The sequence below is a fragment of the Lepisosteus oculatus genome, chromosome 7, assembly GCF_040954835.1.
Source record: "Lepisosteus oculatus isolate fLepOcu1 chromosome 7, fLepOcu1.hap2, whole genome shotgun sequence".
Classification (NCBI taxonomy): domain Eukaryota; kingdom Metazoa; phylum Chordata; class Actinopteri; order Semionotiformes; family Lepisosteidae; genus Lepisosteus; species Lepisosteus oculatus.
In genome coordinates, this window is record NC_090702.1 from 10,043,338 (window position 1) to 10,068,032 (window position 24,695).

Here is a 24,695-nt window from a genome sequence, read left to right on the forward strand (position 1 = left end):
TGAGGAATGTTGATTTCACTCTGGGCCCCTTGAAATCATGCTTGACAGTGGTGTGTCTGCCCTATAAGAGTTCTGTAAAACAAAAAAACATAACTATCAAAATAAATCTTTTTTTCCAAGTAAATACACAAAGTTGCTATTCCTATTATATTTTTTAGAATAAATATACATATTTAGAATATTAAAAATTATAAAAAAGAGATTTAGATTAGGGATTACACAATTAAACACATTTAATTTAATTGCTACTTGATAGTAATGACAAAGCTGAGACTGAAGGAATTAAATAATGACTGCTGTTATCAAGGGTAAATGGGAACGGGATTGAGCTGACTGCCGGTAAAACAGCTGGCAAGAAGGAAACTTAGTTCCTGATAACTTCCAGATGCCAGAAAAGAAGCACAGAAGCTGGATGAGGTGAATACAGCAGCTTCAGTCCTCATAAAAACAGAAAGAGTGTCACAGAGGTGATTCTTATAACTGTGGGCACTGTGGTTTTCAATTTAACTCTCTAAAAGAAAAATGATTCATTGGAAGCTTTTAATTGTTGTTCTTGTTTTTTATGACATCTTTACATCTACCGCCAAAGGGAGGAATGACGGTAAGACTGTTTTGCTTTTTTAAATTTTTCTTAATCTTTGATTTGTACTGTTACATACAGAAGTATATACATTCTTCTTTTTAAACACTCTTATTCAGTAATTCAAGAAATAGTTTACCAAACACTTGGTAATGGTATCAATACATGTGTTTCTTATTCCAGCTAACACCTTAAATATTTTTTGCTGCTCAACTCTTCATTCTTACTGAAATGTTCTCTTAGTATGACAACACACCACTAAAATTCAGGGCTTTAAATAGTTATTGGTTATTCTGGTTAATGGTTATTTGTTTATTCTGTTTTTGGTGTAAACACATTTCAACAAATTGTGAATGTTTTAACACTGACCAGAGTTATGTGGTATCTAAAGACATTTACCCTATGTTTTGCAGTATCTGTACATAAATTCAGAGGTTATTAAGATGCCTTTAGTAAAAGTATAGCACTCAAGATTAATTAAATTAGAATTTGCATCTACAAAATGATAGCAAGAACAGAATTTATTTCTCATGTGTTCAAGGTGATTATTTTTTATTTTAATAAACAAAACTATCACTATATCAATTTAAGAATTACCAGAAATTTGATGCCTCATAATTGTTGGAAGGGTTACACACTGGGAGCATGGTTTTATTTCTGTGCTTTAAGATGTCTTTCAGATGACCCGTTAAACTGAGGTCCTTACTACTCAGTTATTAAAAATCCCATAGCACTGTTCGAAAGAGGAAAGGTGTTAGCCCCAGTGCCCTGGAAAAAATCTTCTTTGGACTTCAACAGTCTGGCCTGCCTAAAGTCTTCCCTTAATCCTGTGGAAAAGCAATTTCCACTTCATCAGTTCTGCTGTATATTGATATTGATGCATGTCACCCAGGTGGATGCTGTACTTAAATGGTGTACAGTGGGTACCCTCTTGTACATGAAAAGTCCTTTGGAATTCTTTGACATAAAAGGCACTATATAAATGCAATTAATCATTAAATGTCAATTAATGAAAATATTAATGTTATTATATGTTATTATATGTTTTAACTTTTATTTTGCACATGTAAATTGAAGCAATTGTGATCTATTCTACTATTTCTGTTATCGGAAATATTTAAGACAATTAAGACAAATGCAGTGTAGTATCAAATTAAAATGATAAAGCATATACAGTATAAGCAGCCTTTTCCTCTTACATATTTCAAATATCCATAACCTTGTATGTCTAATACAGAGATTTATATATTTATATTTCTAAAACCAGAGAAATCATATCAGTATGCAAAGTTCAGCAGGCAAGATCCTGAGTTGCTCATCCAGTAAAGACATATGCTCTGAGAGAGAAGTTGACTATTACAGTCCTGACATAATTTATTCACACCTGGATCACCTGACTGGTCATAATTTCCCCTTCCAGTATCTTATAAAACACAGCTGGTGTTTGTAATCAAGGGTTATAGGCACAGGTGTAAATGAGAACTTAAATTAGAAATAATTCCCTTGACTCCAACTGGTCAGGTGACGGATGACAGCAGTGGCTCATTTATATGGAATTTTACCACTGAAGGGAAATCTTAGTAGCTGAGCATAAAAAGAATAGGAGCATACTGTAACGCGTGTGAAGGCCATAAACGATATTAATTTTGGAACACAAACATACAGTATATGGCTGGTCTTGGTACTTTAAAGAAACAATACACACCAGTATTCCATTTCTCCCTAAACATTTTAAGCATCGAAGTCTTTAACTAACGTGATACCGGAGTCAACAAGCATACTTTTAGAATTTGATGAAAAGGGAATATAATATGGAATCGCGTATCTAAAGAAATTAATAACGATATAATTATATTCATGTACTGCAACACAAGTATAGTACACACTGTACATTGTCTGTTGATAATGTTTCTGTTGTGCTTTTTCAGCACTCCGCATGTGACCTTGACGGTGGCGCTGTGGGTTAGGTTCCTGACTCCCACGTCACATGGTCTGTGATTGAATCCAACTGGAGCCATGACTTCTCTTTTTAACAAACATTTCTTTGAAAAAATGAAACATTTCCCTTGGTCAGAGATTAAATAAAACCTAACTCGCACCAAACAAATTTATATTTCTAAATATCACAACATGATCAAATTTAAGTTATTTTAATAACAATAACAATAACAATGAATAGTCACCTATGCGTTACAATATAAACATTTATATTGATTTAAATCGCGTTTTGATTTAAATTGTAAATACGTGTTTAAATATATGTGTTTTTTGATTCACAATCAGACAAATGCAACATAAATTGATATCTTTGTCTTCTAAGTATCTTAATAAACTTTCAGCATAACTTTCTCCCCGTTTAGATTTATTTTTCTTTGGATCTTGGGATCAAACGTGGAAAGATTAGATTGTAATCGTTTTTATTTTTTAAATACATTTTATAAAAGTGTAATCTATGCTAAAAAGTTGTACACCACCTGCTATAAAGATACATATTGTATACTTTCAGGTTCGGATAGGACAGACACGAGGACTCAGACTTGCGGAGTTAAAGCAAGTTAAAGCCTTGATTTTATATATCACCTTTAAAAGTGGAATCTCAAAGCAAAGTAAATACCCAACACTGATTGTACCCATCTGTCATGCTAAGAAAGCACCTTGAATTTAATTGAATTGAGGGAGTGAGGGGGGGAGGGCGAGCGAGAGAGCTAGGACAGACAGGCAAATAAGATACACTCCACAGACATTCACAACAGCGACATCATAAAACATTTGCACATATAGTTAAGTTATTACTTGGTTTTCAAAGTGCAATGAAATACAATATTATTGTTGTTGCTGTTATTGTTGTTTTTACCCTGTAAAGCATTTTGAGAAGCCAACTTTAAAGGCGATATAAAAAAGCGTTGATTCTTATGGAATGTGTTCCGCCGGGGATTCAAAAAAATTTATTTTTTTAATCGCGTATCTAAGGAAATAGCAGTATAACTTTGTTCATGCACAAACAGTGGCATGTTATATTATTAATTTGGGTGTCTCCTCTTGCCAGAGAGCTCTAAATTGCATATTGAGTGTGGTTTTTGACTTTTTCTATATTGCAACCCGTAAATAAAGCTGATGCAGTTTAGACTTTGAATTATTTAAAACTGTATTTCAGCAGCACAATGGACAATGCAACGTAAATTGCAAAAATGCACTTGGAATCTACGAAAATTATTTAAACTGCCACACTTATCATTCGTTCCATTTCATTCCATTATCAGTCTTCCATTTCTCCCTAAACATTTTAAGCATGAAAGTTTTATGAAACGGTACCCAAAATGCGATTGCTGTATAGAATGAATTTTAATTTAAAAAAATTATTTAACCCGAAAATTAAGCTGTTCACATCTTCCGCCTGAGAACAGTCACCCGTTGCTACCCAATGCAGAAACACAGCCACTAACTAGCAAAGAGAGGACATTAGCTAGCCAATATGATAAAGAAATAAATGATTATTTTGTTTATTTCTTTTGCACATTTATTTGAACATTTCCATCGATTGTACAAGCACTTGGAAACTGTCCAATCCCTACTTAATCAGGCATTTTCTTTTACGCTGCGGGCATTTTCCCGGTCTGTGTCTTCTAGGATATAATGCCAGCGAACTCTTGTTTTTATGTCCACTATAACAGACAATCTCCTTTGCTTTTAACCGAGCGTCTAACCCCTCTGATTGGAGAAAAAAGAAGTGCTGGTTTGCTATACATACTGTACCTGGAAGATTATTTCTTTCTATTCGAAACGTGTATTTTAAAAGTTTAAGAAGTAAAAACCTTACAGCGTACACAGATTTCTAAACTGATCAGGATCGTTATCTTTGTCTTATCCATAATAATGTTCACCGCTCTGTCCTGCAAATTAATAATAAACTTTATTTTATATAGCGTTTTAAACGAATTTTCTACATAAACACAGCGTGATTGCTCTCTGAAAATGCTTTTTCTTTTTATTTAGGCTCAGATTTCAACTATAGATCGTATTATTATAAACGTTTTTGGAAAAATGTCTTTTATGTTAACCATGTTTGCTATTAATTCATTTAGGGCTAGAATATGTTCATTGTCTTCCAATCGAGTCGAGTTGACATTTGAAGCTTGCAATGCCCGGACTGTTACACCAACGCATTAGCATGTTAAAGCGATTTAATTGAGGAGCCTAGCCTTCCTAACTAGTAAGTACTGTACTTCCTTGGCTTTGGAGGGGGGAGGTGTCTTTCGCTGGAAATCTCACCCCCTTCTACTTTGAAAATACCTGTGAAACCGGTTTAATTCGTCACAGCCAGCACTCCCACAGAGAAGGGGTTGTACTCGTTAATGTCTTAGCCGGAACACATCATTATATCTCATTTTGTATTTCTATAAAAAAATCGTTTGCCCAGCTTAACACTATTGTTGTTATTGTTTTTATCCTGTAAAGCGCTTTGAGGAGCACAGCTTTCTCACCACTTAGATTACTTTTGATACCATCCTTACACAAAGCAGAAACTTCTTGTATTTTCCGATGACATACAAGTGGAAAGATTATAGAGTTTAATCGTCTTTTTTCTGAACCAGGGAAAATCTGATCATGTTTCTCTATAACAATAATAAAAAACTTTATTTTACATATCACCTTTAAAAGTGGCATCTCAAAGCAATACAGTAGATGTAAACCACAGATTACAAAGTAAATACCTAGACAAACGCAAACGCGTTTTTAATAAAATGCTTTTATTCATTCAGCAGAGAGAGAGCATAAAACCTGGGCGTAACAGCTGTTCCTTTTTCTGATCACTTGCTCTATGGATAAACGTCTCACCTATCCTGTTCTTTGTTTTCCTAATTTGCTGATTATGCCTTCTGCGCTCCACTCCTGGCCTCACACCTAAAGAAGACTATTTTAAATTTATTTGCGCGGTCCATTGTGCAATTAACCCTTATATGTGCTGTCCTTAAGGTGATATCACATAAAGGTGATATGTAAAATAATGTTTTTTATTATTGTTATAGAGAAACATGATCAGATTTTCCCCGGTTCAGAAAAAAGATCTAAAGTATACTAGTTTGTCACTAGTATACTTTTAATACAGTCTTTGCTGTGCTCTAGAGGATCCTTGTGATATTTCAAGCTCTGGTTGAATGATAAGTGTCGCAGTTTAAATAAATTTCGTAGTTGGAAATTATGAAACGCTCTGTTAAAAGCAAGGGAGTTTTTATGTCCGTTGCAGTTTTTTTGCAACATGAATATAATTATATCGTTATTAATTTCTTTAGATACGCGATTCCATATTATATTCCCTTTTAATCAAATTCTAAAAGTATGCTTGTTGACTCCGGTATCACGTTAGTTAAAGACTTCGATGCTTAAAATGTTTAGGGAGAAATGGAATACTGGTGTGTATGTTTTCTTTAAAGTACCGAGCAGCCATATACTGTATGTTTAAGTTCCAAAATTAATATCGTTTATGGCCTTCACATGCGTTGCAGTATGCTCCTATTCTTTTTATGCTCAGGTACTAAGATTTCCCTTCAGTGGTAAAATTCCATATAAATATTCAATACTGGGCACAGTTAAGACATTAAATATACATATATTTATGTATATATACTGTATACAGTACAGTTTGCATATAGTAATATGTTTATGTTCCTAAATCAATCTCTTTTATGAGCATGTGAAAGGCATGGTGAATCGATTCTCAAAAATTACTGTACTTTGCATGACTGGAAACAAATGCGTGATTGCGAAATGCTGTGGTGTTACTTTTACAAAGACGGTCAATGAAAAAAATAATGTGGACCAGGGCAATTCTTTGAGTTTACAGCTTGTCCAAGGTCATTCATTATTAATACTATTAGTAATATCATCGTTAAAGACTTTGATGGTGACAGCTCAAACATGAGAGGTTGAGCTTTATTAGCTCCACCTTGCAGAAATTCCAGATACTATTATTTTGCTTGCGGTATTATAGGAGAATTTACGGTAACTAGCGGTAACTGTAAGGTAAGTTTATGGAATGTTTTCATTCAGATCCAGACTTGAAGTTAAGCCATGAGACTTGAATTAAGAGTTTCAAAGGAAGGTTATGACTAGGAAAACAATTACAGGAATTCAATGATGGGTCTGTGCCTAATTCACATCAATAAAATTGACTTGACTATGTTTTCAGCAACTCAAATTTTCACACAAGCGTGTTAAAAAATGTACATGTTACCTTAGCTTGTGTCAGTCAGTTGTACAATCCCTTATGTCTGGAGGCAGAGCAACATGGGGTTTTGTAAATACTAATTAAAATATCTTCTGCTTAAGACCTGGTAAAATTTTTAATGATCAAATTAGGAAAATAATTATCTCAATTCTGTAAATGAGATGGAACTGAATGCAAGAATGTTGCATTTTGAATTATTATAAAATTTAGAATAACATTTTTCTGTCATTCCAGATGTTACTTATGCTTAAACTATTAAGTTTCCACTTGTTTCTCTTGTTTTTACAATTGTCAGACTAAGAATGCTACTGTTTCATCATTCTCTAAGGCCCAATGGAATTATTACAAAGTTATAAAGTAGTTCGGGAGGAATGTTACACACTTCTGTTTGCCTATGTTTTACACAAGGGACTTCCCATTTTTCTCTCATACAAGCACTCTGCGTTTTGCTCCACTGCAGACAGATGTGTCTCTCATTCGGCGTTGCTGAGATCTAACCTTCATCACATTCATCCAGAAATGGAATTGAATCTCCAACCCCTTCTCTCGAAAGACAGCGGCTCTGTGCCACCATTTTTCTTTCAGGTCTTCTGATGTCAGCAAGCCTCCAGAATCTCCAAGCAGGTGCAGCAGCTGCCTAAGCTGCAGTTTTCCTTCCTTTCTCTTTATTTTTCTACTCTCTCCGGCTTAATTCTCCTTTCTCTTAGTCATTCACGTGGCACTGCCCTACTGTGACACGGACACCTGTGCTCATATACTTTCTGTATTTTTTTTCTTTATTCCTTATTAGTTGGTTATTTTTGTTATTGTTGTTTTGCTATTTTTCTTGTTTCTTTTGACTCTTGTTTAAGTTAGCTTTTTTTAAAGTGTTGTAGCATGTCTATTTGAGTAAACTACACGGTACTATTTGCGACACTGATCCTGTCCAACTTTCTAACAACATGCCTACTCATGCTGGATCTCATAAGGAACAGTTGCGTACTGCTTTCTTATACAAGGGAAGCGCTCTTATCATTACGGCCATCCGGCAAAGTGGCTAGCCCCTGCAGTTTCCTCAAAGATGTGCCCGAGTACATTCGTGCATGGGGAAACTGCCGACCGCAGAGAAGAGGCAAGAGAGGAGGCATTCGGCAGTGACTTAGGAGAAGAGGGAGCAGACCATCCTTGCACTCCATGATCCTGAGCAACACGCGTTCCCTAAGGAACAAGATGGATGAGCTTTGGATCAATACCACAGCATGCTTTGAATACCATGAGTCTTGTATCTTTACTGAGACCTGGCTTCAACAAGATTTCCCCAACTCTCTTGTGAAAGTGAGGGGTTTTTCCATGTTTACTCAGATAGAATTTAAACATCTGGAAAAAGCAGAGGTGGTGGTATTTGTGTCTTTGTGAACGATAAGTGATGCAGACAATACTCTGTGAGGAAGATTATCTGCAATAAAAATGTTGAGCTTTTGTGCCTGAGTCTCAGCCCTTTCTACCTTCCGAGAGAATTCAGTAACATTATTATATGCACCGTTTACGTTCCTCCCAGTGGAAATGATTGTGTATATGAGAAACTCCAGCAGACTTCGGAAGCTCCTATGCTTATTTTGGGAGATTTTAACCACTGTAAACTGGAAATGGCATTGCCTGAGTTTGATCAGTATAACAAATGTGGGAAGAGAAGGAACAGAGTTCTTGACAAATGCAGTAATATAAAACAAGCCTATACCGCCAAAGCCAAACCACCTTTGTCTAACTCAGATCACAATACTGTTCATCTCATCCCCACTTACAGCTCTCAAGAGCAGAACCTAGCTGCTAAGACTGTAAATGTATGGACTGATGATAGTATTGAGATGCTGAAAGGGTGTTTTCTTTGCACAGACTGGGAGATATTTAATACCCTGGAGGTTAATGAGGCAACAGAGACTGTTACAGACTACACTAATTTATGTGTGGAGAATGTCATCCCCACGAAAAGCATAACAGTGTACCCAAATAATAAACCATATACAACTAAGGATGTGAAAGACTGCATCAACCCTAAAAGACTCACTTTTAAAAACCAGGATCAAGTGCAACTGAAATTACTGCAAAAAGAACTTAAACTAAATCTCAGGAATGCAAGGAATCAACACAAGGAGACAATGAACTCCAGGAGGTTGTGGCAAACAATTAAAACAGTCACAAACGTCAATTCTTCAAAGAAGAGCTTCCATACAATGGATGAGCTGGCTAAAGCAAATGAGCTGAATGACTTTTATCTGTGGTTTGAGACACAGGCCTTCTTTGGTGCATGTAACAGTAAATTAGATACTATTACAGCTGACAGTAGTGCTGGTAGGCTTCTAATAAGTCCACAGATGAGTATACAATCTTTCAAGCAAATTTGTGCGAAAAAGGCAACAGGACCCGATGGCATCACTGCCTCTTGAAGTGGGACATACATATATCTCACTTATCCAGCATCATAATGTCACCACTTAAGCACACTGTGAGAGGTGTTGCTGGGGACTGTTAATTTAGCCTTAAACAAAAGTTACACTAAGATGCCATAAAGCTGACTTGCTTTAGTAGTCCCAGTGACTTAATGCTACATAATAAAATACAGGAACAGCACCTACAAACAGGATAAAGCAGAGCAATGTCTGCTGCATATCAAAGGACAGAACCTAGAGCAAGACTGAGTAGGACAAGAGGTCATTACATATCAAAGAACAGGACAAGCACTCAGATTGTGAAACAACCTTTCTTCTGACTAAATATAAGTGCTGGGAAACCCTTGCAGTTTGTTTGTTCTGAGGGGCAGATCCAGCACGTGTTGATGAACTTATTGACCTCAATAAAACTGAATCTGCACAAGACTGTGTTCTGCTCCTCAGATGAAGAATTTCCCATAACATTTGGCGTAGTCGGCAAGGATTCTCCAGGTCTCCGGTAATTCCCAGATGGCAGGGTGTAGATGGTAGGTGAGTACTATGTTACCACCCAATTAGGTTGCCATAAGGGAAGGACCAGAAACATATTGAGAATATAAATAATCATTTATAGGGAAAAGAGCAAGGACACGTCTCAATGAGATTCAGGGCAAAATCCCTAAACTAAGACCAGACACAGTTCCTCTGAGCTTGGTTTCAAAACCAGATGTGCTAGCAGTTTAATCACCAGTAACTGCTGAGCTGAGTGTTAAGCAAGGAGTTGGCCCTGTATGCTAACACCAGACTCATATTGTCAGGATTTGCCCACTGAGGAAACGGGAAGATGGACCCTATGTGGTACCTTAGGGGGCTGGATGAGAGGCGAAGTCTGAATCTAGTTCCAAGGATCGTAGAAAAAAGCAGGAGAGAAGATTTCCAATTCAGAACAGGGCAAGACTGAAGTCTTAGTCAAAAAGGCAGTTCTGTTAGTCAATAGGTCAAGGAGTAGGCTTCCAAATCCGAAGGGGCAAGACAGTAGACGTAGTCGAAGGTGAGTTCCGTGGTTAGTAACAAAGAGCAAGAAGGAAAACAGAATCTAAGGCGAGATAGGTGAACAAACGAACAACCAATACCAGGCAAAGAACAGGGGCTTCTGAAGGTTTAAATATTGTGCGAAGGAGAAGGAGGAGTGTTGTGGTTGGTTGATTGGCAGGAGCAGTGTCGTTTAGCAGAAGTGCTCAGGGCTGGAGTGTGATTAGTGTGAGTGCGCTTCTGTGGGAGAATGTGGTGGAATGAAGGTGTGACAGTACCCGCCCACCCCTTCATGGGCGGCTCCGGACACCCTAGTAGAGCTGTCCACGGTGGTACGATGGAAATTGTTGATCCAGAATGTCCTTCTTAGGAATCCAGGATCTCTCCTCTGGTCCGTAACCCTCCCAGTCCACCAGGAATTGCCATGAACCCTTGTACCAACAGAAGTCTAGAATCTTGTGGACTGTGTAGGCTGGAAGGCCGTCAATTAGATGAGGGGGAGGGGAGGTCAAGGTTGGGGTTAAGAAAAAGGAGAGTAGTAGAAAGGCTGCAAGACGGAGACATGAAAAGTGGGATGAATCTTGAGGGGGGAGAGCCAGAGAGCCAGGCGGTAGGAGACAGGAGTGATTTGAGAGAGGATGCAGAAGGGACCGATGAACTGAGGACCAGGCTTCTTTGAGGGTTGATGCAAGTGTAGGTTCCTGGTGGAGAGCCACTCAAACTGCCCTCTCCAAAGTCGGGAGCCGGACACCGGTGACGGTTGGCAGTGCCCGTGTGATGCAGGGAAGTCCTTTGGAGAGTGGCCTTGGCAGATTTCCAGATGCGGCATAGTTTTAAAAAATAGAGGCGAACGGAAGGAATGTCCGTGGCCAGGGTGGTTTTAGGGATGAGGGAGGGTTGGTATCCCAAGTAGCAGAAAAAGGGAGACATTCCAGTGGCTGAAGTGAGAAGAGAGTTGTTGGCATATTCTGCCCAGGGGAGCAGAGAGGACCAGTCATCCTGGGCAGATGAGGTGTAAGACCTTAAGTAGGTGAGGAGGTTTTGGTTAGTCCTTTCTGCTTGGCTGTTGGTCTCTGGGTTATAGCCAGAGGTGAGAGAAACAGAGGTGCCTAAAGCCTTGCAAAAGGCCTTCCAGAATCTGGAAATAAGTTGTGGACCCCTGTCAGAAATAATATCCCTAGGTATACCATGGAGGCGGAAGATGTGCTGGACAAATAGGTCTGCCATTACATTGACTGAGGGTAAAGCAGGTAAGGGTATGAAATGCGCCGCCTTGGAGAACCAATCTATCACAACCATGATGGTAGTGTTACAACAACTCTTGGGTTGTTGAACCAGGGAGGCCTGCTGAGCGGGAATCATGCCCCCATTGCAGGATGGAGGAACACAATGAATTGGGGACAAAGAGCCTATCAGAAGGACATTGTGGAGGAACGGTTGTGTTGGCAAGGCCAGGTCTGACCTGATGATCGATGGAGCTCTGGGAAACAGCGAGGACCTTGTTAGGAGGGATGATATGTTCGGGAATCTTGACAAGGCCTGGATGGTCGTGCAGGCGGGAGAGGGCGTCAGCCTTCAGGTTCTTCGAACCAGATGTGTAGGTAATGATGAAATCGAATCTGCAAAAAGAACAGGGCCTACCTTGCCTGTCTAGGGTTGAAGCGCTTGGCAGACTGGATATAGGTTAGATTCTTATGGTAAGAATCAGTAATAATCACACAGGGGTGTTGAGCCCCCTCTAGCCAGTGTCTCAACTCCTCTAGGGCCAATTTAATGGCTAGGAGCTCTCAATTACCCACATCATAGTTGACCTCGGCAGGGGATAGTTTCCTAGAAAAGAAAGCACCGGGATGAGGAAGATTTCTCTCACCATGGCGTTGAGACAGGACAGCTCCAACTCTGTATGCAGATGTGTCCACTTCCACTACAAACGGGAGAAAGGGATCCGGGTGATGCAACAGGGGGGGCTGTGGTAAAGAGGTTATTTGAGTCTAAGGAATGCTTGGTTGGCTTCTGGGGTCCATCTACCAACGTTGGAACCCTTGCGGGTGAGGGCAGTGATGGGTGCTGCAATGGAACTAAAGTTCCTGATAAAATGCCTGTAGAAATAGCGAAACCAAGGAAGCGTTGAATTTGTTTTAGATTGCGAAGGGCGGGCCAGACCTAGATAGCCGGGACCTTAGCTGGGTCTATCTCCACACCCACGGAGGAGATAACATAGCCGAGAAAATGGGTCTTTTGCATATGAAAAGAGCATTTTCCAGCTTGGTGTAAAGATTATTCTCAATAAGGCGAGATAGGACCTCCCGCACGTGCGCTATATGATCCTGAAAGTTAGAGGAAAAAAATTAGGATGTCATCCAAATAAACCAGTACGGATTTGTGGATGAGATCCCTGAAGATATCATTCATAAAAGCCTGGAAAACCGATGGGGCATTAACAAGTCCAAAGGGCATCACAAGGTACTCGTAATTCCCGTGGGTGGTCATAAAGGCAGTCTTCCATTCATCCCCCTTACGGATCCGAATAAGATTGTAAGCTCCTCCGAGATCCAACTTGGTAAAGATGGAAGCTACACATAACAATTCTAAAGCAGCTGGTATAAGAGGCAGGTGATAGCAGTTCTTAATAGTGATTTTATTAAGATCCCTGTAGTCAATACAGGGTCGTAGAGAGCCGTCTTTCTTCTTAACAAAAAAAACCCCAGCACACGACGGAGACGTTGGGGGATGAATAAAACCAGACTGTAGGGATTCCCGGATGTACAGATGCAGCCATTCAAAACAAGCAGGTCAATACCGCGTTAAAACGCATTGCACTTGTCGCAGTATAACTGGAATAATACTGCATGATACCACAAGTAAAATAATCGTATCCTGAATTTCCACAAGGTGGAGCTAATAAAGCTTAACCTCTCATGTACAGCGTTTGAGCTGTCGCCATCAAAGTCTTTACCGAAGATATTACTAATAGTATTAATTATGAATGACCTTGGACAAGCTGTAAACTGAAAGTATAACCCAAGTCCACATTCTTTGTAACCGTCTTTGTAAACGAAAAGATTTTATTTTTTCATTAACAAAAAGTAACACCACAGCATTTCGTTGATCCAATCATGCATTTGTTTCCAATCATGCAAAGTACAGTAATTTTTGAGAATCTCCGAATCACCACGCCTTTCACATGCTCATAAAAGATATTGATTTAGGAACATAAACATATTACTGTATGTAAACTGTACTGTATATGTATATTTAATGTCTTTACTGTGCACATTTTAATATTGAATATTTATATGGAATTTTACCACCGAAGGGAAATTTTAGTAGCATAAAAAGAATAGGAGCATAATGCATGTGAAGGTCATAAACTATATTAATTTTGGAACATAAGCATACAGTATTATGTAAACTGTATATGGCTGGTCTCGGTACTTTAAAGAAAAAATACACACCAGTATTCCATTTCTCCCTAAACATTTTAAGCATCAAAGTCTTTAACTAACGTGAAATAACGTGTATGCAGTACTCTGTGAGAAAAGTGGTAGTTTTAAGCTTTTCTGCGAAGACGCTCGATACCAGAGTAAACAAGCATGCTTTTAGAATTTAATTAATAGGGAATATAATATGGAATCGCGTATCTAAAGAAATTAATAACGATATAATTATATTCATGTACTGAAACACAAACAGTAGTACTGTATATACTGTACACAAACAATGTGTAGGGCTGTTTCACCACTCATCATGTGACCGTGAGAGTGGCATGATGGTCTAAGTACCTGACTTGTAAGCGAGAGGTCGGCTGTTCAAATCCAGCTAGCACCACGACTTTTCTTTTAACAAACATTTCTTTGAAAAAATAAAATAGCAATATTATGGACAATTAATTGACTTTTTTATATTTCTAAATATCACAACATGTTCGAATCTAAGTCATTTTTTAATAAAAACGAATACTTATCACTGTCTTTCGCTCTAGAAGCAGAAACCGGTATGGTGTGGGGATCCCTTTAGATCTCCCTTCAGATTTAAAAGGTTATTAATAATATCTTCGGTGTCGCATCTTCCCAGTTTAGCTGATCTTTTGCTGCCTATGCATGCTTACACAGCTCCCTGGGTAAACTATCATACTTGACTGAGAAAGCTTTAGAGAACTTAACATTTTTATCAACAAATTGTAAATACGACGTTTACATTGGCGTTATTAATTTTTCACTTGAGCGTATGGAGGAGTGTCAGCTGTTAGTGAGAGCAGACCCCCCCTCTGTGGGTGCGCAAACGATTTCTTAAATTTTTATAAAGAAATAAAAAATTAGATATGATGATATTGTAACACTATGGGGTTTTTGGAGGGGGGGCAGCGGTCCCCCTGGGTTCCAGTTAGTGCGTGATTACGCATCAATGAAAAACCGGAGGTTTAAAAAAAGAGAATTAGCTCACTGATAGTTTTATGTGGAGGCTGTGAACCACAAGTCGTGGTCTTCAAAATGCATTTAGTTTGAAGGCCTTCTGTGTTTCCCCTCCAAAGATATGAAGGTTTTGTGAAAAAGCTACAGGCGTGCTAAGTGTAATCGTTTTTATTTTTAAATACATTTTAGCAAAGTCATCTGTACAAAAAAGTTGCATTTAATACCACTCGACAGCCGGCTGGCTGTGCCAAAAAATAGCTAAAAAACGGTTTAACAACTCTAAGCAAACTTCTGTTTTTGTTAACACAAGTTTATCAATGAAATGCCCACAGGGCATTCTCAGAGCCCTTGTTAGTTTGGAGGCGTGGAAATTCTGACAACAATTGATTTAAAGATGATCTGTCAAAGTGCTGTGAAATACAGTATTTTTGTTGTTATTGTTGTTTTTATCATGTAAAGCGATATATACGATAAAGTTCATTATTATTACTATTGTTAATATGCTGGACAGAGAGGTGAACATTATTATGCAGAAGACAAGGTAGCGATTTATGTTGCATTGTGTAGTTTGATGCTTTAATACAGTTTAAAATAATTAAAAGTCTAAACAGTATCAACTTGAATTCTTATCTCTATTAATGTAACTATCAAGTGAATTGTAATTTTATGAATTATTGAATAAATACAGCTTTTCAGTATAGATTACACTTTTCTAAAATGTATTTAAAAAAACTCCCATCTTAAAAACACAATATGCCAGTAAATGTGTTTGATGCATTAGCAGGTTAAAGCCATTCCATTGAGGAGCCGGGCGCAAGAATTGTTTAGTTTCTTGATCATCTGATCTGCAAGGCCCTTTGGCTACAGCAAATGTGAATTCTGTCTGGCTTTGTCAGATTTTGAAAAAATAAAAGTATTTTAATCAAGATGGGGGCAAGGGAGTCTTATCTATGACACTCTCCCTTATAAAATTAATGTGAAACAAAACAAAAACTAAAAATAAGATACAATCTACAGACATTCACAACAGCGACTGTCAGAAGACAGTCCCAGGGCCCCATTGCAGCAAGGCAGCAATACTAACCACTGCACCACCATGCCACCCCTAATCCACTATTGTCTAATTATCCAACCTTTTCCTGCATGTGAGTGGTAGCAGTTTTCACAGAGATAAATAACACTAAGTATTTTTTAAATTACTTCTGTTTCAGAACAGCCCAATGAAAAATACAAGCTGAACTTTTAAGAAGGTGTTCACTATATTTAAATAGAATTAATTCCAACAGAGAACTGTTTGAGATCTAAATACTGTACATGTAAAAACTAAAGGTCCTGTTAGCAGGATTGCTCACATAAAAGTTATTTGCAGATCATTCTAGCAGTAAACAACAACCAGGTTTACCCACACAACCCAAAGCAGTCACTATAAAGATAAACATTTTTCCAAATGCTACTCAGCTGGCAATTTTTTTCACAGGTGAAAACCAATGACATGAAATGTGCTCTCTCTCAAGACTCCTTAGGCTTGAACAAAGAAAATCTACCTCCTTTTTAAGTTTGGGCCACACTTACTGCTATTACATCTGAAAATGATATTTACATGGAATCAAAAACACACTGTTGCTGTTCCTGAGATACTAATTGTAGCAATAGGTATGGAATGTAAGGTCTGTAAAGGTGTGGTGCAGTGTACTGTGTATACTGAACCTGAATTAAACCAACTGAGGGAAAAAAAGGAAATGAAAAAAAGGCACTGCACCACAATACTTGCCAGCTACAGTACTACTGTATATATACAGATATTACTCTATGCCTATAACCATTATAGCTATACATCATCTTCAAGAGGTGAGAAAGGTCAGGGCAGTGCAACACTTAGACTTGGCAGAATTGATCTGTAATAGTCTGGAAAGCAGCAGGGTACTGATCCATCCTCTAATCTGTGTCTGGGTTACCTTTTGTAGCGAGTTCAATGACAGGGGCCCAGTGGTGGTGATGTAATTAATAAATCTTTAATAACCAGTGAACTCCATGAATCACTCAATGTCCTTTTTGAACTTTGGAGGACAGTGGCTTCTTGAAATGTTAAGCATCATCAGGGCTTAAGGTAGAGACAACCACCTGAGATTCCCCTGTGAGGTGGGTCTTGCCCAAAGAGAAATGCTTCAGGGAAGTCTTCTAGATCCACTGGGAGATGATCAACCCTGCTTATGCTCTGCTCCCACACCCAAGCTGCTTGCCATTTCTACTGAGTTGTGTATTTCCAGCATTCTGCAATTCACTTCCAGTGTCACACCCCAAGAGTTATCAGGTAACTTACAGGTAACACTTTCTCATGTCATCATGTTTTTGAACTGTCATGGACGTCCAAAGGGACTATCTGTGATGAGGCAGGAGAGCGGAAAAAGACCCATATGCGTAGCGGCGAGATGGGAAAAAGGCCCGGGCTCCTTAGTGCAAAGAGTTCAGGAGTGCCGTATAGAAACCTATGCCCTCAGGTAGCCGACGTGGGGCGACCTGGTGCTAGGCGGGTCTCAGGACATCCTAACATGAATGCTGAGTGAGGACAGAGTGCAAGACCCGAAAATATATAGCCCAAGGGAAAGAGAGGGAGCAGAAGGACGACAGGCCGGAAACTAGGCTCAGGACAGAATAGGAGCACCCTCTGGCTGCAGAGGGCGTGACATGAACATTCATGAAAAAGTTGCCAGCTGTGGATATGTGACCTAAAAACATCCATATGGCTTTATTTATGGGTTGCAATTTAAAAAAAGTCTAAACCCACACTCAAAATGCAAGAGTGTCTTTAGCACTTTCTGGCAAGAGGAGACACCCAAATTAATAATGTAACAAAACCAACTAAAATAAGAAGCTTATAAACTAAACACTAAAATTAAAACTTGTCATTTTCTAGGGTTCAAGGCAGTGTGTTTCTCTTTGTTATTGTTTTTTTTTTCACTTAACATGACAGTGTGTTCTTGAAGAGGTTGGTAGAAAAAGATAAAAAAATAATACAGATGGAAGTGCATTGTTACTGAATTAAGGAGAGCTGACATGCATCTCCTGCTGCAACTCTGCCTAATCAATATCCCAGAAAGACACTGTCCTGTCCCAGAGGGATTTCACAAAAACTCTCAATCTTAACATTACATTTATTGAACACTGATTACAAATTTATTTTATTTCACAAAATGCCCTTGAAAAGGTGTCCATATACCCATAGAAATTAAGATAAAAAAATTTGAATCTGGCCATGAGAACTGCTTGCATTTGTACTATATGGAATTCTCTTTGTTATATTTGAGGAAAAAAATAATTTATTCAGTTGGAATTAGCAACCTTATTCCAACAAAGAAAGCTCTCATGAGAATAAACAGCCATCTGAGGATGTTAGTTGTAATCTACTTCCTTTTCTTTTTACAATGAAATATTTCCACCCTTTAGTAACAGATAAGAGCTGTTACAATTGCTGTTAAAACCCACACCTTCATGCATATTGCAAGCAGAATATCTTTCCCTGAACTGATAATAGCGTTGATTGATGTGGTATTGATGGATATCTATAAATATTAAGAACAAGTGACCATGCAAACCTTACCAAGCAAAGCAAAATATACTGTAGTATAAACTGAGTTGTTTCCGTTTAGGATAACGACCAGAGTCCCTTATAATAAAATTGGATGTATGTTAATCTATGATTCTGTCCATCGAAAACCTGTTTATATGTGACCTTTCAGAACACTTATCTGTTATCTTCCTAGCACAATTTGTGAGCACTCTGTGATTAAATTAATTCTCATTACATTATCATTCTCACTGTGCGTAACAAGGAAGATTAATAAACATAAGGTTGTTTAATGACAATCTATTGTACATCTCATAACTAAATAGTCAAGTCTAGCCAAAAGACAAAACATCAACTTTATTTAAACTTCAATGAAAGTATTAATGCCTGACTGAGTTACCTTACGGAGATGGGTGCATTTATTCTGAATTCATGTAAACCAATATTGTTACACACAGACAGAAGCCACCAAATGGTATGTTTGTGCACCTGAATTAAATTAGTTTTGACAAGCAAAAGGCTTGGAATACTTCAGCAATCTTGACTTTCCCATTTTTTCTTTTCTGTTAATTACCTATTTACATCTCTCTTTTTTTGCTTTGAATGTGTGGAGTAAGTTGTGTATGTACAAATATTAATTGCTACTTCAAAGCCATGTGTAAGATTAGGGCTGCTAGGGCAATAGGATCCTATGCAGGACTAGGTGGGGCAGGCTCGTACATATTCTGTTACATCAGACTTTAGGGAAGGCCACCAGAAGTCCCTGGAAATGAATTCGATGGAACGACGGGTGCCAGAGTGAGCAGGGAAGCGGGAGTCATGGCCCCATTGAAGAACTGTGGAGCGCACTGAATCAGGAATAAAGAGTCGGTCTGGGGGGCACTGGGGAGGAACTGTGAGGTTCCGGAGAGCCCGTCTCACCTTGTCCTCGATGTCCCAATGTACAGCTGCGAGGAACCTGTCAGGCGGCACAATGGGCACTGGAGGGTCTTTGGAGTCCGTGGGGTCGTGAATGCGGGAAAGGGCATCAGCTTTGAGATTCTTGGAGCCTGGACTATAGGTAATGAAAAAATGGAACCTGGAGAAGAACAGGGACCACCTAGCCTGGTGGGGGTTGAGGCGTTTAGCAGATTGCAGGTAGGCCAAGTTCTTGTGGTCAGTGAGGATAGTAAAGGGATGGATGGCCCCTTCCAGCCAGTGTCTCCACTCCTCCAAGGCAAGCTCGATGGCCAAAAGTTCCTTGTTCCCAACATCATAATTCATCTCGGCAGGGGATAGGCGTCTTGAAAAAAAGGCACACGGATGGAGCGTGCCCTTCGGACCATGGCGTTGAGATAAAATGGCACCAACCCCAAGAACGGAGGCATCGACCTCGAGCACAAAAGGAAGAGAGGGATCTGGATGACGGAGAACTGGGGCTGAGGAGAAGTTCTGCTTGAGACGAGGAAAGGCTCTATCAGCCTCTGGGGTCCACCTACCCTGTCCAGGACCTTTACGAGTAAGGGAGGTGATGGGTGCTACAACAGAACTGAAGTTTCGGATGAAACGGCGGTAAAAGTTGGCAAAGCCTAAGAAACGCTGCACTTCTTTCAGGTTCTTGGGTGTGGGCCAGTCCAGGACAGCAGAGACCTTAGCAGGGTCCATCTCAACACCCAGAGAGGAGATTATATATCCTAGAAAGTGGATCCTGGACGTATGGAAAGTACACTTCTCCAACTTTGCATAGAGATGGTTATTGAGGAGTCGGGTGAGAATTTCATGGATGTGAAGGACATGATCATCCATGTTGCGAGAAAAAATTAAAATATCATCAAGGTAAACCAAAACATACTTCTGAACAATGTCCCTAAAAATGTCATTCATAAAGCCCTGAAATACAGCAGGAGCATTAGCCAGGCCAAAGGGCATGACCTGATATTCATAATGACCAAGAGTAGTAATGAAGGCTGTCTTCCACTTAACACCTTCACGGATGTGAATGAGGTTGTAGGCACCCCGTAGGTCATGTTTGGTGAAGACAGAGGCCCCCCTGAAGAGATTCCAATGCAGAGTTAATGAGTGGAAGGGGATACCGGTTCTTGATAGTAATCTCATTAAGACCTCTATAATCGATGCAGGGCTGCAGGGATCCGTCCTTCTTCTCCACGAAAAAGAAACCTGCACAGGCCGGAGAAGTAGACTGGCGAATGAAGCCAGATTCCAAGGAATCACGGATGTAGGACTCCAGGGCGTCAGATTCATTAAGAGAAAGAGGGTAGATTCTTCCTCTCGGAACGAGGGTTCCAGGCAGTAGGTCAATGGCGCAATCGGAGGGACGGTGTGGCAGCAAAGAGAGTGCTTTTTGCTTGCTGAAGGCGAGGTGCAGGTCAGAATATACAGAAGGGATCCCGATGGTGTCCTCCTGGGAGATGTGAACAGAGGAAAGTCTGAGAGGCAACTGCAGACAACGATGATGACAATTGAGTCCCCAGGTGAGTAGTTCACTGTTGGACCAGTGAAAGTGGGGGTTGTGCATCTTCAACCAAGGATATCCAAGAACCAGAGGATGGGAAGGAGAGTGGAGGAGTAGGAATTGGATGCTCTCAGTGTGGAGGGCGCCAATACGGAGAGTAAGGGGAATTGTTTGTCATTCAACAAGAGTGAGAGGGGATCCGTCCAGGGTGAGGAGGCGAATAGGGGGAGAAACAGGGATGCGAGGAATATTCCAAGTGGTGGTGAGTCCTGAGTCTAGGAAGTTTTCCTTTGCGGCTGAATCAACAAAAGCCAGAAGAGATTCTTTGAATCCATCCCCTGAAACCAGTGCGGGCAAAAAGAGGCCAGAAGAAGCAGAAGGGGCAAGAAACCGACCTTGGCAGAGGGCAGGGAAGTACAGGAGGGGCAGAGACGGCATGAAGCTCGGAGATGGCCGGCAGCCCCGCAATAAAGGCAACAACCCTGGGAGAGTCGGCGGCGTCACTCCTCAGAAGACAGCCTGGAGAAGGAGGTCGGGCGGGAGGTGGCAGGAGGGGGTAGAAGCCGGGAGCGTTGTTCTTGGAGCCTGATGTCAATTTCAGCCAGATGGGAGATGAGGTGCTCCAAGGAGGGAAAGTCCAATGGGAGATATGTGAGGTGGTCCTGGAAAGCAGAAGACAATCCCTGGCAGAACTGATGAATAAGAGCCTCTTCATTCCAGGGGACTTGGGAGGCCAGGAGGCGGAATTCCATGGCATAATCTTGAAGAGAACGGGAACCCTGGGTGAGAGATGTGAGACGGGAGATGGCAATATGGTGGGAGTGGAGCTGACCAAAAATGGACTGCATGGCAGCAGAGAACCAGTTGACATCAGCAGTCACTGGGAGATTCCGAGCTAGGAGGGAGGTAGCCCAGTCCAGGGCTTGACCAGAGAGGTGGGAGACCATGAAGGCAATCTTCTCTCTGTCAGAGGGAAAACAGTCTGGGCGAAGGTGGAAGACCATCCAGCACTGGGTTAAAAAATTCTGAAGCTTTGCTGGGTCACCCTCAAATTTCTCCGGGGTGGGAGGGGGCTAGGGGCAAGCAGCAGCAGCCAGGGGAGGGACAGGCATGGGAGCCACTGGGGGGGGTGGTGGCCGGGTGGTGTGGTCCACTAGGCGTTGAACAGTTGTCAGTTGTAGAAGAGCCTGGGACTGCTGTTGCAAAAAGGTGGTGGTGGTGTTCTGGTCCGCTGGATCCATGTTGGCTCACTATTCTGTAAGATTAGGGCTGCTAGGGCAATAGGATCCTATGCAGGACTCAAGACAAGAGAAAGACACTAAGCAGATACGCTAGGCAAAAATGAAAACCAGAGGCAGGTGAGTAGGTCAGAACACGGAGAGACAAGGAGGAAGCAACAATCCAAAAACACTAGGCGAAATCGAATCCAGGAAGCAGGCGAGTAGGTCAGAACACAGAAGTACAAACGAGGAAGCAGCAATCCAAATCACAAGGCGAAAACGAACACAAGAAGCAGGCGAGGAGATTGAAAACCGGAGAAAAGCAAGAGATAAACGCGCACTAGGGAGCTCGAAGAGAATCCGCAATAGTGAGCGGGGAAGTGAGGAAAAAGGAGATAAAGAAAATAGAGATGGTAGAGAAAGGTGGTTGGCGTTTACTTGCGGCGTGAGCTTGTTTTACAGGGTGTGCGCGTGGGAATGCAAGAAGGAAGAGAGGCGCGAGTGGAATGCGTAACACCATGATTGCAAGCTTTAAAGAACCATAATGTGAATAATTTTGTAAGAAACTAGATGATTTGTCAGTGTTATCAACTTTGGCAAAATTAATTTCAGTCTTGTGAAATGAATAATGGAATAGATGAAAGGTGAACGCTGTTCTGTATTCTCACGTTGCAGTGGTTCATCAGTATCTTTTATTCTAAATTTTTATGTACATAAGAGGTGGCTATTTGGCTCACTTGGTAGTTAGTAGTTACTTAAAATACAAGATTCACATACATTTCTAGTGCCCTTAACATACTATATACTATATAAAAAAAAACATTTTTAGACTCACTGATTTAATTCACTTGTGACAAATGTGCTTGTTATAACAATGCTCACATTGGCTTAATATGGAATGTATGGTCTAAATGAAATTTATTCTTTGATTAACAGACAAACATTATTTCAGCTAATTCATATTTTGGTGCTATATTTCAGAGCACCTCTGACATTAGAGGTGCTTACCTGCGCGGTGACATCACCGCATTTCCTTCTGAATAGCTACTAAACAGGCAGTGAAAACATTTGTCTGTCTTTCCGTGGAGGGAAGGGGGACTGTTTTTGATTGGAAGGCATGCCTCTTCTACTCTGATAATGCGAGTGGTCTTTTCACTGATAAACTTGTGTTAACAAAAACTACACTATGCTTAAGTATGCTGAAGAGTTGTTAGACCGGTTTTTATTTATTTTTCGGCACAGCCAGCCGGCTGTCGAGTGGTCACCGTGCAGGCCGGCACCTCTAATGTCAGGGGTAAGCATTAAATATATTTAGATCTTTGAATTTATATCGTTATTGATTTTTTTAGCATCACAATATTGTCCAATAATACTCTTGTTGTGTCTAATTTTTAATTAAGCAGAATTTGAGCTATAGACCATATAAACCACGCTTTTTGACCATGCACGAATATTCTTCTGTCCATACCTTTGGAGGGGAAACACAGAAAGCCTTCAAACTAAATGCAATTTGAAGACCACGACTTGTGAAACAGTTCACAGCCTCCACCTAAAAGTGAGCGAATTCTCTTTTTTTAAACCACCAGTTTTTCATTGATGCGTAATCACGCACTAACTGGAACCCAGGGGGACCGCTGCCCCCACTCCAAAAACCCCATAGCTTTACAATATCATTATATCTAATTTTTTATTTCTTTATACAAATTTTAAAAATCGTTTGCGCACCCACAGAGGGGGGTCTGCTCTCATTGACAGCTGACACTCCTCCATACACTCAAGTGAAAAATGAATAACGCCAATGTAAATGTTGTATTTACAATTTGTTGATAAAAATGTTAAGTTCTGTAAAGCTTTCTCAGTCAAGTACAATAGTTTACCCCGGGAGCTGTGTAAGCATGCATAGGCAGCAAAAGATCAGCTAAACTGGGAAGATGCGACACCGAAGATATTATTAATAACCTTTTAAATCTGAAGGGAGATCTAAAGGGATCCCCACACGATACCTGTTCCTGCTTCTAGAGCGATTCAGAGGGAAAGACAGTGATAAGTATTCGTTGTTATTAAAAAATGACTTAGATTCAAACATGTTGTGATATTTAGAAATATAAAAAAGTCAATTAATTGTCCATAATATTGCTATTTTATTTTTTCAAAGAAATGTTTGTTAAAAGAAAAGTCGTGGTACTAGCTGGATTTGAACAGCCGACCTCTCACTTATAAGTCAGGCACTTAGATCATCATGCCACTCTCACGGTCACACAATGAGTGGTGAAACAGCCCTACACATTGTTTGTGTACAGTATATACAGTACTACTGTTTGTGTTGCAGTACATGAATATAATTATATCGTTATTATTTTCTTTAGATACGCGATTCCATATTATATTCCCTATTAATTAAATTCTAAAAGTATGTTTGTTTACTCTGGTATCGAGCGTCTTCGCAGAAAAGCTTAAAACTACCATTTTTCTCAGAGTACTGTATACACGTTAGTCAAAAACTTTGATGCTTAAAATGTTTAGGGAGAAATGGAATACTGGTGTGTATTTTTTCTTTAAAGTACAGAGACCAGCCATATACAGTTTACATAATACTGTATGTTTATGTTCCAAAATTAATATAGTTTATGACCTTCACATGCGTTATGCTCCTATTCTTTTTATGCTACTAAAATCTCCCTTCAGTGGTAAAATTCCATATAAATATTCAATCCATGCACAGTAAAGACATTTAAATCTTTCCACAACTGACCAACGCACTACGAGTGCCCCTGTCGGTCATTTTGGCCAACCAATCACGTAT

General features: G+C 39.9%; 1 protein-coding gene across 1 annotated transcript in view; it reads left to right on the forward strand.

The window, feature by feature from the left end:
- Window positions 1–317: 317 nt before the first annotated feature.
- The window catches only part of LOC102686349 (protein FAM180A), a 47,571-nt gene continuing 23,193 nt past the window's right edge, over window positions 318–24,695 (forward strand). Inside the window, exon 1 of the mRNA XM_015353148.2 lies at window positions 318–601. Within this exon, the coding sequence (XP_015208634.1) occupies window positions 523–601 (79 nt within the window). The 5' untranslated portion in view covers window positions 318–522. The remainder of the gene's footprint in view (window positions 602–24,695) is intronic.